We start from the raw sequence: 17,859 nt of genomic DNA, 5'->3' as shown, positions 1-17,859 counted from the left end.
GAGGCCCGGAACTACAACAACGGAACGGAACGCAGCCTTTTTACATCGGTTACACCTGAGAGACGAGAACAGGAAACGTGTTGTTCTGCTGCTCAACAACATCCTGAGTTTAAAGATGCTAAAAAAACAAACATTAGAAGCAGTTAAACCTACCATTAGATTATCCTCCGTATATCTAAATAATGAAATAACCAATAAATATGGAGAGTTATTAATGAAATACTTTTATTATTTAGGAGGCTAGACTTGTAGAAGCAGTTGATACTCGTGAAAGAAGGAATCAGGACACAAGGTTTCTTTTGTGAACATATTTTAAGAAAATACTGACAGATGCTACTGGTGACTATGTACATGAGTTTTCATAACAGCAGGAGGAACTCGGCAGGTGATACAAAAACAGGAGGCCGTGATGAACAGGCGTGGCTCCGCCTCCTCACTTCTTGGACAACTTGGCTTGTTTATTTTTGGGGGGCGCCCACTTCAAACACATGGTGTCCACTGTGAAGGAGACGACACACAGAGAGAGAGAGAGAGGTGAAACACAGCAAAGCAAAGAGGAGACAAGGACCCGAAGTAGGATCCTACGTGTGAATGAGGACACGTCAGAGCTGCAGGAAGTTCACATCAGCTTGAGAACCGGACTTTGAGTCCAAGTTATCGTCATTTCAGACGGTGACGATGTCTCCTACTTAGTGAAAAGAAACTAAATAAATTAAATCCACAATTAACATGAATTAGATCAACTCAACAGACTTAAAGTTCCATGTTGTGTCTTGTTGCTTCAGTTAGAACCGGGTTAGAGAATGAACAGAACAGAGCCGTGAGCGCTGACCTGTGATCGGGGGCTTCTTGTACTGGGCGCTCTTCAGGTGCTCCTCCACCAGTTTGGGCGTCACACAGATCACATGCTGACCTTTCCAGTATTTCACCATGTTGAGCGACTGCAGCGTGCTGATGATGTCACTCTGCGTGATGCTGGTCATCTGGCTGAGGAGGGGCAGATATATGAGCATCTAGAATGTGTGTGTGTGTGTGTGTGTGTGTCTCTCTCTACCTGAGGTCTTTGATGGACAGCGTTCCTCTGAAGTCCCTCAGGATCTCCAGCAGGACCCAGGACCAGTAGCTCCTGTAGCTCAGCTTCCCCAGATCAGACAGAGGCTTCTCTGGAGAGCCGACTGCACTCTCCAGCTTAGAGAGCTCATAACCTGCTCACAACACACACACACACACACACACACACACACACACAGCAGAAACACAAGGGTTCAGTGATGAGGGGTGTGTTTGCAATATGACAGTCAAGTACTTCGGTAACACTACAAAAGTCTGGGCATCGAGACGCAGTTTACGTCCAAAACGTCACAATCATTTCATCCCGTCAGACTTTAGTGTGACGTCGTCATATTTAACATATGAATTATCGAGTTATGTAATCCGTTCATCCTGGAGTCCACTGTGGATGATTGAGCCAGAAGTTCAGAGACATCGCTTCACCAGAACCGGACGGACGGACAAACAGACTCACTCACACACACACTTACTGAACGCGATGAGGAACTTCCCGTAGCCTCTGCGCTGGTACGGCGGTAGCGTCAGGATACACGCCACGTTGTTCCCGTCTGGAGACTCTTTCTCCTGAAGGACAGAAGCAGAAGTTCAGACAGACAGCGACTCCAGGGGTCAGAGATCAGTGGCCGTGTTTACAGACGTAATGTGTGATGATTTACGTAAAAACATGCAGAGAGGAGTAAAAGGTATCCGGATTTCAAACGCTGATCAACAGAGAAATACATGAATGTGATCAAAGCAAGTTGTAGTTCTGTGCTCAACGTCATCATTTTTACATTGAAAGCTTCTACTGAGCTTCTTCAATAATCCTATTTTACATCATCAATACATAATGTAGCTTCCTCCCTTTGTGAGCAGCAGAGAAAACATGAGTTCATAAAGACAAACAACAACAAATATGATTTGAAGCCGTAGGATAAACCCATGAAATGATAACATCCATCTTCTTCCAATAAATGTCGCCGGCCACCACTAGAATCTAATTCTACTAATAATAGAATACTAATAAAACACGGTGAAGAGACGTGCTAAAATGCATTTGAATGTTTTAATCTGAACGTTATGAATGAAGCTTTGAACTATTCCATCGAGCCAAAGCAGGTTTGAATTATTAATATTTAAATCAGCTTCACAACCGTCTGTGTTTACTGTACCTTTAAGAGAGAGCGAGTGCACAACGTATGAACACACATCATAGATCATAGAACACACATCATAGATCATATATCATAGATCATAGAACATACATCATAGATCATAGAACATACATCATAGATCATAGAACATATATCATAGATCATAGAACATATATCATAGATCATAGAACATATATCATAGATCAGCATTAGAAACGAGCCTCACTTTGGAGAAGTAGCCGACGATGTGCGCCCCCTGCTTGTTGACTTCGGTGAGGATGTAGAAGATGAACGGCTCCACGTCAAAGTACAGCGTCTTGTGGTCCAGGAACAGTTTGGCTAGAAGACAAAGATTTTGACAGTAGATCTGCAAACAGAAACCGACAATGAGTCACAACGACGGACAGAGTGAATCAAATGGAATTCAACTTCACATATGTCCATCAGAAAGCACAGAATCAGCAGATTAATGCAGATTCTCTAGCGTTGAGGCGGGACAAAGACGGTCCGGGTGAACTCACCTTGTGGTCCCGCCCGTCCACCTCAAACACAGAGATGTTGCTTCTCCTGTAGATCTCTTTGCCTGGAGGCTGTTTCCACTGACAGTGAGACTGAGAACGCAAAGATCAAAGAGATGCACAAACTTAATCCAGGTTTTATTGATCATCTCAATAATTCACTTTATAGGAGTTACACAGGTGGACAGAAACTGTGTCTCTGTTCTTCCAAAACAGACAACAGTTGAGTAAGAATGTGAAATATTATGCAAGCAATTACTTAAACTGTTACTTTAAAATAAGTGAGTCATGTGTCCATTCAGACTAAAGTAGTAGTATGAAGAAGGGTGATGGATTCCCTACATTGTGGAGTGAAGGCAGCACTGACCAGGTGGTGTCTGAAGGTCTTCTCGTACTTCATGTACTTGAGGCAGTACTCGCAGATCCACAGCTTGGGCTGCTTGCCGTAGTCTTCGGGAAACGGGGAGAAGTACCAGGCGTCGATCTCAAAGTTTCCTATCTGGATCTTATCCACATATTTTACTTTGGTGATCTGAGGGGAGAGACCCGCGAGGGAGAAGGTCTTCATCACACAAACATCCACACACACACACACACAGGACAGTTTAACCACATGATGGAGAGAGTCCACCTTACCGCCTCGTGCTCCTTCTCCAGGGCAGCTGTTGTCGGGTCCATCTCTGCATATGTCTGCAAAGTACAAACTCCATTAGAGAAAACATCAAGCGACACATGAGTGTCATGAAACACCTCGGCGGCGGACGCCGTCTCTACCTTCTGCACGTGGTTGATCTCGTCGTGTTTGCGCTTCTGGTTGCGAGTGATCTTCCTCTCGGGCTGTTCGCCCAAATCCCCGACGCTGCCGATCATCTCCGTGCTCTTCCTCACCGCGTCTTTCACCGTCTTGGTGAGTGCCAGGCGGGCCTTGCCCACCCATTCATCTAGCCGCCTGTTGACTGAAAAAAGCCAAAAGAGAAGAGGAAGAGGAGGAGGAGGAGGTTCACGTTAAAGCTGTAGACGGAGGGGATGAAAGGAAGGTATCAAAACAAAAAAGGTGGAGAAAGGACATACGAGAAGAAATATAAGAAATGACCTTTGATCATGTAGATGCAGAAGGTTTATTATGTACTCACATCCCACGTAGTGAACATAGAACTCCTCTCTGCCCTCCTGTTCATTCAACCGGGACTGAATCACCTCTGCTGTATCTGGAGAGAGAGAGAGACATCCGTCAGTGAAGAAGACCTTTGAGTAGTTAGAGTTTCTCTCACCAGACTCCATTCACATTTATACGACTTAAAAACCCATTTGACTATGAGCTAACGTACTCATGGTTAATTCACTTCATAAATAGGTCACTTGTTTAGGTGTTGAGCCATAGTTTAGTTCGGCAATATAATAATGTTCCAAACAGCAACCTAGAGCAATTTACTCCAGTGAAATATAAACGTTTGTTGTTATCCATGGCACTGTTATGGTTTTATCAGCCACAGAAAGCCCCAACTGACACTTTAATACATCTAAAATCCTTGAATTACGTTTCCAAACCAATCAATGGACTTTACTCTAAATGTTAATGGAGTTTGGTGTGAATTTATTCCCCAAAAAACAGAGAAGTCAACTGAAATTGGGATGAAACGGGCAGAAACAAGAGGGTTACTATGAATATTAGTTGTATATAATTACATATTTAATACATTTAATATATATGGTTACTACACTCACGCCACGTCTTGTCGGCTCGTTGACATAAATACGTCTCTCCGATTTCGACCGACACCTCCTGCTCCCTGCCGCCGCAGAACACTCCGCCTCCGTCCGGGATGTGCTGACTACTCGAGCACCCGGCTTCCCTCAAACGGCCGAGGGCCTCCGCCTCGTCCTCTTCCGCGCCGCTGCCGTTAGAGGAGCACGCAGCCGGGATACTACTGTCCAAGTCACCGCGCTCACTCTCCATGTGACTGGAGTCCATGTCCACGTCCATTGTAGGCTCGGAGTCCTTGCCGTTATTGTCGTAGCCTTTGTGAAACTCGCTCCCGCCAGTCATAACCTCGGTGGTTTTAAAAACAACAACACGCCTCTGCGAACCTGCGCAGACTATTCAGAGGGGCTGGTCTTCATAAAAAAAAAAAAGAAAAACGAAGAAAAAACCCAAAGATGGCGTCCGGGAAGACGTAGTTTCCGCCCCTCTCTCTCCCAAGATGCACCTTGCTTTAACATTCAATAACTACGTGTCCCATGAGTCTTAGCGCCACACGGTTTGAAGATACATTTCTTTTTTAATTTTAATCATTTTAATAATAATAGTGAGGTGCTAAACTTTTGCCTGTCCAGTACTGAAGAAGATCATTTAAACTGTTTTGTCAAATGAACCTTTTAGGAGGTAAGATGTAAAGATGAACAGGTTCTCTCACTCTGTGTCTATATGTAATGTTAAGAATGTGTTATTAGTTTGATAATACTTAATCTAACAGAAATTCATTGAGGTAAATGTGCCTTATAGACGCAATATAAGCTGAAATATGACATGTATTTTACATGAATGTAATCGTTACTGGGCTGCAGTATTTGGCCAACTTATCTCCATCAAACTCAGACTGAGGTCCAACTCTCTTCTGGGCCTCGTCACCACTCCTCCAGTGGAGGAAGAACTATTCACATCATAGTACTAGTACTTGTAATGTACACAGTGTAAAGCAGGAAGTGGAAGTCCTGCATTCAAAAAAACAAGTAATGATATTTAGAATTTTCCTGAGTAAAAAAACCACAGGGAATACTGCAACACAGGGACAAAGACAGATAATTTAATTTGTAGTTCTTTGAAGTCACACTGCACCACAACACAAAGCAACAACCATCTGTGTCTAACATGAGTCTGCATGAGAGCGCCCAGCAGAGCCCAGGACGACGAAGACGACGACGACGATGAAGAGGAGCAGACGTTACAGAGGACGTGGATTCTGGTGCTGAGCTGTAATCTACGCAGACTGATCCTGAAGGCACACACACATTTGTTCATTGGCCCTCCTGTTGCCCTTCGTCATAGCACCTCCTCTCCCCTCCTCTCCCTTTCCACCACCTTGTGTTGGAAGCCCCCGTCGTGGCTCCAGCGGGGCCCCCCTCCTCCTCCTCCTCCTCCTCCTCTGCTGTACGGGTTACCGGGCCCCCCTCCTTCTCTGCTTCTGGAAGCACGCCCGTCCCAGTGATAGCGCCCACGGGCCGCGGCGTCCGGGTCGGCGCGGTGAGGACCTCTTCTCCTTCCACGGTGTCCCCGGCCACCCTCAGCGTCTTTTGGACATTCGGTCTGCCCGTCTGGAGACGCCGGGCTCTCCCGCTGCTCCGCACAGGCGGCCCGGCCCGTCTTAGGCCGACACAACTCTGCATTCGCTTGTTGCATCTGGTTCCCCTGAGCCTTGGCTCTCATCGGTCCTTCAGTGCAGCCTGAGGACAGAGACAGTTTGTCCAGGTGCTCCGTGATGGGGGGGGCGGCTCTCCGGTGCTGCGGTCTGTACCGACCTCCTCCTCTCCTCGGCCCCCTCGCCTGGTTCTGTAGCCTCTGGCCCGGACCTCCCCTGCAGTGGGACGGGCCAGAACCAAACCGGTCCGCTCTGACTGCAGCTTCACAGGAGCGGCCATGAGAGGCGGAGGGTTCCCGGGTTCCAGGAGCGCCGTCGGCGTCCGGGAGTTCGTTCTCAGCGGCAGGTGGAGTCTGTGGGAGTGAACAAACCACCGTCAACGGTTCTGTGTGACGTCGCAGGAGGACGGTGTTCAGAACGCAGCTGTGGAGGCGTGTTCATCGCTTTTAGTAGAGTCAGACGAGCAGTTTGAACCTCCAGAGATGAAGCCGACGTCCATCTCTTCATCTGACTCTAGCTTTGACAGCAAGGTACAGTATAGTAGCTTTGACGCTAATTGACCTAGTGGCCAAACGGGGGAATTGCAACTTCCTGGTTTCCCACAGACGTACATTTTTAAAGAGACGTCTGGACCTGCAGCTACAACACGAACACTTATTGAATCATCAGATTATCATTATCACAGAAGTTGGAGAAGAATTATTTTCCTTCCTCTGTTCATATGAACGAGGAACCGTCACGGCGCTCGCTCTACCAGCTCCGTGATGCCGACGATTGTCCGACCCAAAATGATGAGACACAACTAAAACAGGAATCATAGAGAACTTCATTTTCATACAGGTGTGTATGTGTTGGTCTGACTCGCTCTCACCTCGGCGGTGTGGATGAGGAACCGGTTCGACTCCACCTCCGGGTCGATGATCCCACCTTTAGACTTCTGTCTTTCCAGAAGCTTCTGCAGTTCACGCCACCTCTGTTGGAACTTTGATCCGATCGCCGCTTGGTCCAGCTGAGTGAGAGAACACAGAGACGTTAAACGAGCCGAGCGGCTGGCGACGGACCTCGTGGCGAGATTGTGACGCCGCGCGTTGGAAGACGTCGTTAACCTCCGGCAGCTGAGGGGCCGGAGAGCACAGCAGCCGATCCACATCGTAGGTGAGAGGCTCTCGACACACCGGACACACCACAGACAGCTCCTGGAGGAGAGGCAGGCAGGCAACAGCCGATTCAGAAAGGTTTACTTCAATCTCTGACAATTCCTCATTTCCTTCTCCCACAGACGTACGGCCGTGAGCCGTCGTTCACGGCGTACCTGGCGGTCGGCTCGGTCTCTGGTCTTGTCCTCCTCCAGCTCCTTCTCCCTCAGGCGGAGCTCCCTCTCCGAGTGGCTGGCGTAGCGGCCGAGGCAGTGCGAGTGGAAGTAGTGGTAGCAGCTCGTCTTGGAGAAGGTCTCTCCCTCCTGAGGAGGCCGAGCAAAACAGAAGCATGAAGAGGTACCGAGGCAGACCAGAGACCGTTTGATCCTGCGTTGTATTATTCTGTGGCCTCTTAGAGGAGCAGAACAAAGCCAGATCCAGATGTGCCGAGTGTGCATTTTATCTGTTGTCATTATCAATAAATCTGCAGACTATTTCCTCAGTTAATTGCTACGGTTGATAAAAAAAAAAGCCAGAAATGTCGTCAAACGACCCGTTTACTCTGACATCAAAGCAACGTGAGGCCAGTGAACGAGGAGGGAGGCGGGACAACACACACAGGAAGTAGAGTGTTGAAGGAGCACAGGTGTTCTTCTACTTCAGACACATTAAACAGTTCATACTCGCTCCAGAGGGACAGAAGCAGCGCACCTTGAAGCCGTAGAGGCAGATGACACAGTTCCCGTGAGGAATATTACTTTCAGTCAGGATTTCTTTCGCTTTCTGGAGAAAAACAGGAGAAACACGACGTTAATCAGCATCATCATCACCTTATTAGATAATAATAATAATAATAATATGTTCTCTTAAAAGATATATTCATATAGTGACCTCAATGAGCTGATACAACACAGGGGAACCCAGGCAGGACTGAGCCTCCGACTGAAGACACTTTTGGACACTAAGAGAGAGGGGTTGCACATGATTACAGGCCTTCACACCAGATCTCAAACACCGGTACTGATGCTGATCAGTGGGTCAGTGGGTCACCTGCTGATCTTGTCATCAGAAAGACCCCGGGAGTTCTGAATGGAGATGGCCGGAGAAGACGAGGGGTACTGAGCGCACACACACACACACACACACACACACACACACACACGGGCAGAGAGAGTCACACATTAGTCACGCATCAGTTAGCTGAGAGTCATGGAGAGTCAACACAACGCACAGACGAAGGTACGATACCTGCTGGTCCAGGGTCAGAGTCAGGGTGAGACGGACAAACTGGGAGACGGAGTCCTCGGCTGTGGACGGGTACAGGACCAGGCTCACCTCCCAGTACCTGCAGGAGACCACACACACACACACACACACACACACACACACACACACACACACACACACACACACACACAGCTTTAACAACACTATTACAAACAAGCACAACTGTGGAGTCTTTAAACTCAGTGTTTGAGAAACCAGGCCGACGCACCAACACAAGTCTACTCAGACAATACTCCACTAAGAGTATAAGTTCTTCCAGACAGGAAGTATTAACAGCTAGATGTTTGTGTTAGAACCTCGTATCTCTAAAAACTACAAACTGTTTTCAGCTTTGTGAGACTTTTTAAAAGTTTATTTAGCTTCACTTCATCTACGTGGTTTTACCATATACAGTAAACAAAGTACAATATGTACCTCTGATGAAGAGGGGATTCGTATAAAGCAGCATACAAAATGGTAATACTCCAGTACTTGTACCTGAACTACAAGTACAGTACTTAAGTAAGAAAAACTTCCTGTAGAGAACTAGTTCGTGATACTAACTGATGACACCTTAAAGCTAATGAGGCTCAGTTATGTAATTTGGGCTAACGTTAAAGCTAACGTGTTGACTCACCCGTCCTGTCTCCTGTCGACCAGCAGCTCGTCCACATAGATCGACTGCAGCACCTCGAGCTCAGACAGCACACTGTGGAGAACACGAGCATAGTGTTTAATGAACGTAACTCCTCTCTGTGTTCTTTTATAAACAGGTTAGCGTTCACACCCACTAAGCTAGCGTTAGCTTGTGCGCTCACACACTGTGTTGCTAAGTTGACGTTAGCTTACATCAGAGCTGCTAACGTCACATTTCATCAGGTTTTACTTACAGCTCATTAACCGTCACTGAATATATACACTGTGGATTAAGTACAAGGAGTGTCATGGTGTGTGTTCGAGGTTTAAGGAGATAAATTCACGCTGTTATTAAAACTCACTCGCTCTCCGCCATGATCGTGTTTCTATGAGCCGCTTGTCAGCTAACGTTAGCTAACGTTAGCTGCTACACGGAGCTTTTTAAACGCGACACAACACCGGCAAAAAGTGTCGTTAACTCGATCCTTCACTACGCTAAAAATCACGCAACCTCACGACACATTGACCCGATGTGACGTCTGCAGCAAGCGTAACATCCATATTCATAAGGCGAAAGGAAGTGTTGATACTGCTGCCGACTTTTAAACTTTTACTTTGAAGGTCTTTACCGGAAGTATTAGCATGTTATTGTCTGACTTTATGGAAGTTGAGTTGAGGGTGTTCATCGCCCTCCAGTGGCCACAGTGCGTAACTACCACTATGTTTTTCTATTATCATTATTATTATTATTGTTAATAATAATAATAATAATAATTATTATTATTATGTCATGAATAATTTTAAAATATAATTTTAAAGGGAGTATACTACACAGTAGATGTACACTACACATTGGGGATTTTATAAAAAATAAAAAATAAAATAAAATGGTCAAAGAAACAAAGATGTTCAGGATTTCTTTCTGTCATTACACAATGCAGGATTGTGTAATCCTCAACGCTACACACATATACATGTACACACATGTATATAACAAATATTTAAATTGGAATATAATATAACAATCAAACAGGCAATAAAATAGAATAATCTCAAAGCACTGCGGCCGCTAGAGGACATCAATTAATTTAAATTTAATTTAATAAATTATGTATTAATAAATTATGATTGATAATTAATAAAAACATAAATTAATTTAAATTTAATACATTATTTATTAATAAATTATGATTAGTAAAAACAGTAATGTTTCAGTATTTTTTTAATAATTACTTCTACATGTTGGTATTAATAACGACTATACAGATATTAACACACATTTAAAAGGAGTATTGCAGTTCCTCACTGTGACACTGGAAAGCAGTTAACACTCAGGATTCAATTTGTAATATAATATTTCTATAATAAAAAAATATTATGAATAAATCATAAGAAAAATCAACTATGTATTGGTAATTTTTCAAATGATTATTTACTATTGTTTATTCTTATTCAAATTGAAAATTGTTCAAATCATCAATAATCATCACTCATTTTTTCTGTTTTGTTTTGAGTCAATATAGAAAAAGTTCACATTGTTCACAGACGGATTTAGTAAAGTTTCCATAATCTATAATCGTGAGTATATGTCGCCCTCTGGTGGCCAAACACCGTAACAACAAATGTTGTAAAAGTTTTATTTTGAATGTTTCAACCGGAAGTAGTTTTATGCTCAATACATCTAGCTTGATGGTAGTACAGATAATTGTACTTACTTACTGTGGCCACAAGAGGGCAGTAACACTCATGATTATAATACACATTAAGTAATAATTTTTAAGTAATCATAAAACTATTTAAACAACTCGTTAATAATACAATTACTACATACATTGATGCTGCCAGTTTGTTGCTAACAATCGAACTAATAATGATTTACAAATATCAACATCAATAAAAGTTGATATTAATATTGTGTATCGCCACATATTTAAATAGATTGTTGCAGTTTCTCTCTGTATTTAAATTAATACTCGTGATTCAATTTGTGATTTAAAAAGCTTATTATGCAAGATGCTAAAATCATATCACTACAGTTGTTATTTATTGAAAACAAATAAAGTATTTCTTTCAAGATGTCGCAATGTTTCTGTTTGTATGGAAAACCTGCATTTTCATGATATAAACCGTGCTCAATGTATTATTGTGTTATTTAGTTTTCATGTATTTGTTAATTTTTAATTATTTATTATTTTTTACTTTCATCATTATTTGTTCAAATTATAATTTATATACATATTGTTCTTCTTGAATAATTTTTCTGTATTCTTGCTTTGAATCAATATAGAAAAAGTTCACATTGTTCATGGACGGATTTTATAGGATAAAGTTTTATTTTGTAATGTTTTGACCGGAAGCATTTCTATACTCATTGTGTCTAACTTGACTCTTGTGTTATTCTAGTTACTCACTGCGGCCACTAGAGGGCGGCTATACTCTGAATACATATAAAGTGACCGTTTGTCATGTTTTAATATTAAAACAACTCGTTTATAATGTAATTCTTACAAATATGGATGCAAACATTTGTTTGTGATAACCACAATAATAGTGATTAGTACATATTTATATTAATAACAGTTATACTGATATTAAATTGATAATTGAATTGAGTGCTGCAGTTCTCTATAATGACCACTGGAGGGCAACATTCTCAACACATTCAATTGTCAAGTTGGCCAGTGTTAGAGATAGGCACACTATTATAGTAACACTTCCGGTAACCCTTCAAAATAAAACAAACTACCAGCAAGTAAATGCAGTTACCGAGTTACCGTTAGGAGGCAGCATTCCGTTTGACTTCTTTATTCAAAGAAGAAGAAGAAGACGCCGTAGTAGAAGAAGAAGTAAACCCGCGATACCTAAGCAAGAACCATGTAACGTGATTTCAAATTCCTTTTACAGAAGAGTTTTACAGATGAAAGCAATTATTACAACATTATTATTAATAAAACCCACGTGAGATATAGGGTATAATGCGTTTTAGTGACGTTCCACAGACTCGTGCGACGGTCTAAACACGACAAGAACAAATCCAAAGTTTAAATGTTGCACTCACGCGAGCTAGTCCGTTGTTTCTGAAGAAAGTCCAAAAGAAAAAAATGGAAGATGTCGTCATGGAGTCGGACTCGGTCGAGATGTCTGGACCCGCACCAGAACAAGGGGTCGCTGACGCGTGGGAGACCGTCACTGCAGCGCTGGTGAGTGGGCTTCATCCCCGGACTCACGAGACAGACACCAACACGGAGAGAACCGAACTCCATTCAGACATTTCACGATTTAATGTGTTCGTGCTTGTGACGTGAGCCACAGCCGGTGGGACGTGACGTAAGACATGTCACTAACTAGTGGGGGGTCTTCGGCTTAATTCGGCATACTTTACTTTTTGCCTTTTGTCTTCCTGTTTACACCTGTTTACACCTGTTTACACCTGTTTACACCTGTCTGGACGTGCTGCAGTCACACCACTGATTCAGGTCTGCAGATAAAAGCAACCACATCCAGTGGATGCTAGTCTGCTGTGTTCTAGTGTTTCATGTGAGACCAGTAGGGTTGTAGCTGTTAGGTTGCATAGACGGTATCTGATGAACAGATGGTTCTGTGTTCTAGATGTTCGGTATCTGATGAACAGATGGTTCTGTGTTTTAGATGTTCGGTATCTGATGAACAGATGGTTCTGTGTTTTAGATGTTCGGTATCTGATGAACAGATGGTTCTGTGTTCTAGATGTCCCCGGGCTGCTCGGTGGTGGATCGGAGCCTCTCGGACTCTCTGGCCCTGCTGTGTGGTCAGGGTCTGGGCCGGCTGCTGGGCGGCTGGCTGCTGGAGACTCTGCAGACGCGTCTGTCCTCCTCGGTGGTTCCCGAGTTCTGGTCCGGACTCAAACAGCCGGAGAACGAGCTGGAGGAGCGAGGCCGGGCCTGGGTTCTCCTCACCGCCTTTCGGACTCTGTTAGACCGCCTGGAACCTTTTCTGGGTGAGAGGGACAACAATAAAGAGTCAGTGATGATTTATGTACGGAGCAGAACCACTATTCTAACGTCCCTCGTCCTCCTCTAGGTGGTCTGAAGAAGCTGGGCACTTGGCAGGACGAGGGCCGCGGCCTCAGTCTGTGTGGCCCCGGGCCCGGGGGCCTCCAGGATCGGGCCTTCACCATTATCAGAGCCCTCCTCCTCTTCTCCCCCTCGCCCGTTCTCCAGGAGCGAGTGCTGGAGTTCTACAGCAGGACCTTCACCGTCTACATGCACCAGGAGGGCCAGGCGGAGGACGGGGCCGAGCTGCAGGACGGCCCCCAGCGGGTGGTCTGTCCGGGCTGCGGGGTCCCAACGCAGCGCTGCTGGTGTAAGGAGGCCCTGGAGCAGCTGCAGGACCTCAGCCACATTCTGTGAGTGGACTCAGAGAAGATGGAGGAGGACGAGTAACACGCTGCAGAATGTTTATTACCTGAAGTCAGAGAGTCGACTTCCTTTATTATAAAAACATGCCTTTCTTCATGGAGCTTCAACCACATGTAACTACATGTAGTTACATGTAGTTACATGTACATGTAACTACATGTGTGAGTTGTGAGGATGTGCGGTTGACTGTCCGTTTCTCTCGTAGCTCCAGACTGCAGCTGCTGGAGTGGGTCAGCTCAGAGGCCGTCACCTCCATCCTGCACAAACTCATCGAGCAGCGGATGGAGCAGCACTGCAGAGGAGAGTACGAACGCTCCTTCCTGCTGGAGTTCCAGGAGGTAAGACCTGTCCTGTCTGTCTGTCTGTCTCTCTGTCTGTCCTCCGTCAGTGAATGTTACATGAAGTCTGTCTGGATAACACCTTCATTCATGACAACATGTGTTTGTGTGAGCAGTGGCTGGAGCTGGTGCTCGGCTGGCTGAGCAAAGTGTTTGCTAGTGAGGCGGACAGAGACGGTCCCGTACCGGCTCCAGGTGCTCCAGGTGCTCCAGGTGCTCCCGGTGCTCCCGGCGCTCCCGGCATCCAGCCCGGCAGCTCGGTCCTGAAGCAGTGGAGATGCCACATGCACCAGTTCTTCTGCAGGATCTACGTGAACATGAGGATCGAGGAGCTCTTCAGTATAATCAGAGGTGAGAGAGAACAATGTGTCAACGGGCTCCACCAGTCTTTATGCTAAGCTAAGCTAAGCTAAGCTAAACAAGCCTCTGGAGAACTCGGACACAACATCCCTCTCACGTTTATGTTCCTCTCCGTCAGATTTCCCAGAATCCAAAGCGGCCATCGAGGATCTGAAGTTCTGTCTGGAGAGAACCAACCAGAGGCAGCAGCTCCTCACCTCCTTAAAGTCTGCTTTTGAGAGCCGTCTGCTGCACCCGGGTCAGTTGTTTACTGCAGTGAAAGCAAAGCATGGTTTGTTTGATAAACGCAGCGGAACATGAAGATACTTATGTTCTCCGTTGTTCTCCGTTGTTCTCAGGAGTTCACACGTCAGACATCCTCACAGTTTACATCTCGGCCATCAAGGCCCTCAGAGAGCTCGACCCGTCCATGGTCATCCTGCAGGTCGCCTGCCAGCCGATCCGCAAGTACCTCCGGTGAGTCCTTATAATATATAAAGGTTTATTATAGAGGTTTATTATAAAGGTTTATTATAAAGGTTTAATATAGAGGTTTATTATAAAGGTTTATTATAAAGGTTTATTATAGAGGTTTATTATAGAGGTTTATTATAAAGGTTTAATATAAAGGTTTATTATAAAGGTTTATTATAGAGGTTTATTATAGAGGTTTATTATAAAGGTTTATTATAAAGGTTTATTATAGAGGTTTATTATAGAGGTTTATTATAGAGGTTTATTATAAAGGTTTAATATAAAGGTTTATTATAAAGGTTTATTATAGAGGTTTATTATAGAGGTTTATTATAGAGGTTTAACAGACTAAAATGAACACCACGTTCTTCATCACTGTGGTCGAGTTGTGTTGACGCCTCTGCGGTGCGTTCAAGGACTCGGGAGGACACGGTGAGGCAGATCGTAGCCGGCCTCACCGGAGACGCCGAGGGCTGCACTGACCTGGCCTCGGAGCTGTCCCGAGGAGACCCGGTGACTCTGGAGATGCAGGACAGCGACGAGGAAGGCAACGACCCCGAGGACTGGAGCCCGGACCCGACCGACGCCGTGCCCGGTCAGCGAACGCACCGTTGGTTATTTCTGCCGCTGGCGCTCGTCATGTGTTTCGGTGTTACTGAGAGTTTCTTCTTTTTCCAGATAAGCTGGGCTCTAAGCGGCGTTCGTCCGACATCATCAGCCTGCTGGTCAGCATCTACGGCAGCAAAGACATCTTCATCGACGAGTACAGAGCCGTGCTGGCCGACCGGCTGCTGCACCAACTCAACTACAACACGGCCAGGTAGGGTTAGCGGTACCGAAGACCCGGACCTGACCAGAGAGCCTCTTCTGTCTAACGCGTCCAGATCACTTCATGTGATTTGGATCGTTTCAGCGGTTTTGGTGGATTTTGATTGTGTCTGAAATGTCCTCGTCTCACGCTCTTTATTCCTCGCTGTGCGTCTGCAGAGAAATCCGTAACGTGGAGCTGCTGAAGCTCCGGTTTGGAGAGTCTCACATGCATTACTGTGAGGTCATGCTGAAGGTAAACCGTCAAACATCCACGAGTCTGAGGTGTGAGTCAGTCTGTCGTCTCCTGAAGGAGGTGAAAGTGTTCCTCCGTCTGCTCTGCAGGACATGGCGGACTCTCGGAGGATCAACAGTAACATCAGAGAGGAGGAGTCGAGGCTGAGCGAGGAGGAGCAGCCGCCGCTCTCCCTGTCCTCCATCATCCTCTCCTCCGAGTTCTGGCCTCCGCTGAAGGAGGAGAAGCTGGAGCTGCCTCCGCTCGTCTGCCAGGCCATGGAGGCCTACACCCACCGCTACGAGAAACTCAAGGTGGAGCTCAGCCGCCGCTCTGAGGGGAGGAGATGGTTCCGCCGGGGCGGGTTGTAAAGAGAGTCAGAATCCCTGCAGTAGATGGAGCAGAGTGAAGTTCTTTTACGCGTTTCAGACTCCTTAAAGGACCGTTATCAGTTGAACTGAAGCACTTTGTCTTCTGTGTCTTCAGGCCATGAGGACGCTGAGCTGGAAGCCTCACCTGGGCTCCGTCACTCTGGACCTGGAGCTGGAGGACCGGACCCTCACCAACCTCACCGTGTCCCCGATCCACGCCGCCATCATCCTGCACTTCCAGGAGAAAAGTACGAGCTCTCCTTTCAGAGCGACTACGAGTCTTCTTTTCATAAACGCCAGCAGAAAACAGGATGAATTCTGATATTTACATGCATTCATGAACATTCCACAGTGTTTCTCTACTGACTGGTTCTCCATCAGGTTCCTGGACGCTGGAGGAGCTGAGCGTGAAGCTGGGCGCCCCGAAGGAGCTGCTGCACAGGAAGCTGGCTCTGTGGCAGCAGCACGGCGTGCTGAGGGAGGAAGGAGGAGGAGGAGGAGGAGGAGGACGCTACTACGTGGTGGAGACGGGCTCCTCCAAAGAGAAGATGGAGAGAGGAGTGATGCTGATCGACAGCGACGAGGAGAGAGACTCCAACACCACCACCCAGTCAGAGCAGAGAGAGGAGAAGCTGCAGGTACACACACACACACACACACACACTTTCTCTCTCTAACATGCTTTCTCTCACACACACTGACCTGAAGAAGCGTGTTGGAGCTCTGGTAGTGTCCCTGCAGCTGTTCTGGCCCCACATCCACACCCACACACACTCTCACACTCTCTCACTCTCTCACACACTCACACACACACACACACACACACACACACACACACACACACACACACCCTCACACTCACACTCACACTCACACTCACACTGAGCGCTGTGGTTGTGTCCCTGCAGCTGTTCTGGGCCTACATCCAGGCCATGCTGACTAACCTGGACAGCATGACGCTGGAGCGGATCCACTCCATGCTCCGGATGTTCGTCGCCACGGGACCCGTCGTCACGGAGATGGACGTTAACGAGCTGGAGGCCTTCCTGCAGAGGAAGGTCCGGGAGCACCAGCTGATCGTCTCCGGGGGCGTCTACAGACTCCCCAAAGCCAACTGAGGACGGAGACACCTGCTGCTGGGTGACGCTGCATTCAGGTGCTCACTGGGAAAAATAGGAACATGGAGTTCTCCTCAGCTGTTGAGAGGGAACATGACAAAGAGAGACCCTGAGCATCAGGTCGCTGTAACAAGAGTCAAACTGGAGCTTCCTGTGACATGACCTTATCTTCATGAAGGCTGTTCCTCTGAAAAGTTTGGTTTTCAAAATAAAAGCACTTCCACCCTCAGTGTTGACTCTGCAGCAGGACGTTAAGTTGTGAGGGTTATTAAAAACTGATGTATTATAGTTATAAAAGCTCTTTAATGTCTCCTCTCTGTGTGTGTGTGTGTGTGTGTGTGTGTGTGTGTGTGTGTGTGTGTGTGTGTGTGTGTGTGTGTGTGTGTGTGTGTGTGTGTGTGTGTGTGTAATATATATTATATATATATATATATATGTATTATATATATATATATTATATATATATATTATATATATATATATATTATATATATATATTATATATATTATATATATATTATATATATATATAATATATATTATATATATATTATATATATATATAATATATATTATATATATATATTATATATATATATATATTATAAATATATTATATATTATATATTAAGTTATATATTAAGTCCTAAACTTTGTTTCATTT

The 17,859-nt window shown here is 45.5% G+C and overlaps 3 protein-coding genes across 3 annotated transcripts; 1 reads left to right on the top strand and 2 right to left on the bottom strand.

The window, feature by feature from the left end:
* Nucleotides 1-236: 236 nt before the first annotated feature.
* Nucleotides 237-4,877, bottom strand: kat8 (K(lysine) acetyltransferase 8). The gene is made up of 11 exons (XM_068725827.1): nucleotides 4,448-4,877; nucleotides 3,856-3,930; nucleotides 3,497-3,678; nucleotides 3,359-3,412; nucleotides 3,090-3,254; nucleotides 2,726-2,815; nucleotides 2,431-2,571; nucleotides 1,542-1,635; nucleotides 1,055-1,205; nucleotides 833-987; nucleotides 237-498 (listed from the first exon to the last, which is right to left on the bottom strand). The coding sequence occupies exons 1-11, from the start codon at nucleotides 4,767-4,769 to the stop codon at nucleotides 434-436; spliced, it is 1,494 nt and encodes a 497-aa protein (XP_068581928.1). The 5' UTR covers nucleotides 4,770-4,877; the 3' UTR covers nucleotides 237-433.
* A 629-nt stretch (nucleotides 4,878-5,506) lies between these two features.
* Nucleotides 5,507-9,671, bottom strand: rnf25 (ring finger protein 25). Its single transcript, XM_068725836.1, has 10 exons — nucleotides 9,479-9,671; nucleotides 9,118-9,189; nucleotides 8,463-8,559; nucleotides 8,265-8,332; nucleotides 8,106-8,175; nucleotides 7,926-7,997; nucleotides 7,391-7,537; nucleotides 7,185-7,274; nucleotides 6,950-7,087; nucleotides 5,507-6,431 (listed from the first exon to the last, which is right to left on the bottom strand). The coding sequence occupies exons 1-10, from the start codon at nucleotides 9,490-9,492 to the stop codon at nucleotides 5,763-5,765; spliced, it is 1,437 nt and encodes a 478-aa protein (XP_068581937.1). The 5' UTR covers nucleotides 9,493-9,671; the 3' UTR covers nucleotides 5,507-5,762.
* Nucleotides 9,672-11,950: 2,279 nt separating this feature from the next.
* On the top strand, nucleotides 11,951-17,483 carry anapc2 (anaphase promoting complex subunit 2). The gene is made up of 14 exons (XM_068725839.1): nucleotides 11,951-12,316; nucleotides 12,843-13,092; nucleotides 13,176-13,500; nucleotides 13,719-13,851; nucleotides 13,968-14,202; nucleotides 14,330-14,449; nucleotides 14,550-14,667; nucleotides 15,081-15,259; nucleotides 15,343-15,484; nucleotides 15,652-15,727; nucleotides 15,817-16,020; nucleotides 16,193-16,325; nucleotides 16,459-16,715; nucleotides 16,986-17,483. Exons 1-14 carry the CDS (start codon nucleotides 12,218-12,220, stop codon nucleotides 17,193-17,195), a joined length of 2,481 nt encoding a protein of 826 aa, XP_068581940.1. The 5' UTR covers nucleotides 11,951-12,217; the 3' UTR covers nucleotides 17,196-17,483.
* Nucleotides 17,484-17,859: the final 376 nt, after the last annotated feature.

Source organism: Cebidichthys violaceus, unplaced genomic scaffold, assembly GCF_023349555.1.
Source record: "Cebidichthys violaceus isolate CVI_PGR_0920_01 unplaced genomic scaffold, fCebVio1.0.p SCAF_36, whole genome shotgun sequence".
NCBI classification, from domain to species: domain Eukaryota; kingdom Metazoa; phylum Chordata; class Actinopteri; order Perciformes; family Stichaeidae; genus Cebidichthys; species Cebidichthys violaceus.
This window is presented reverse-complemented; position numbering and strand designations above follow the sequence as displayed.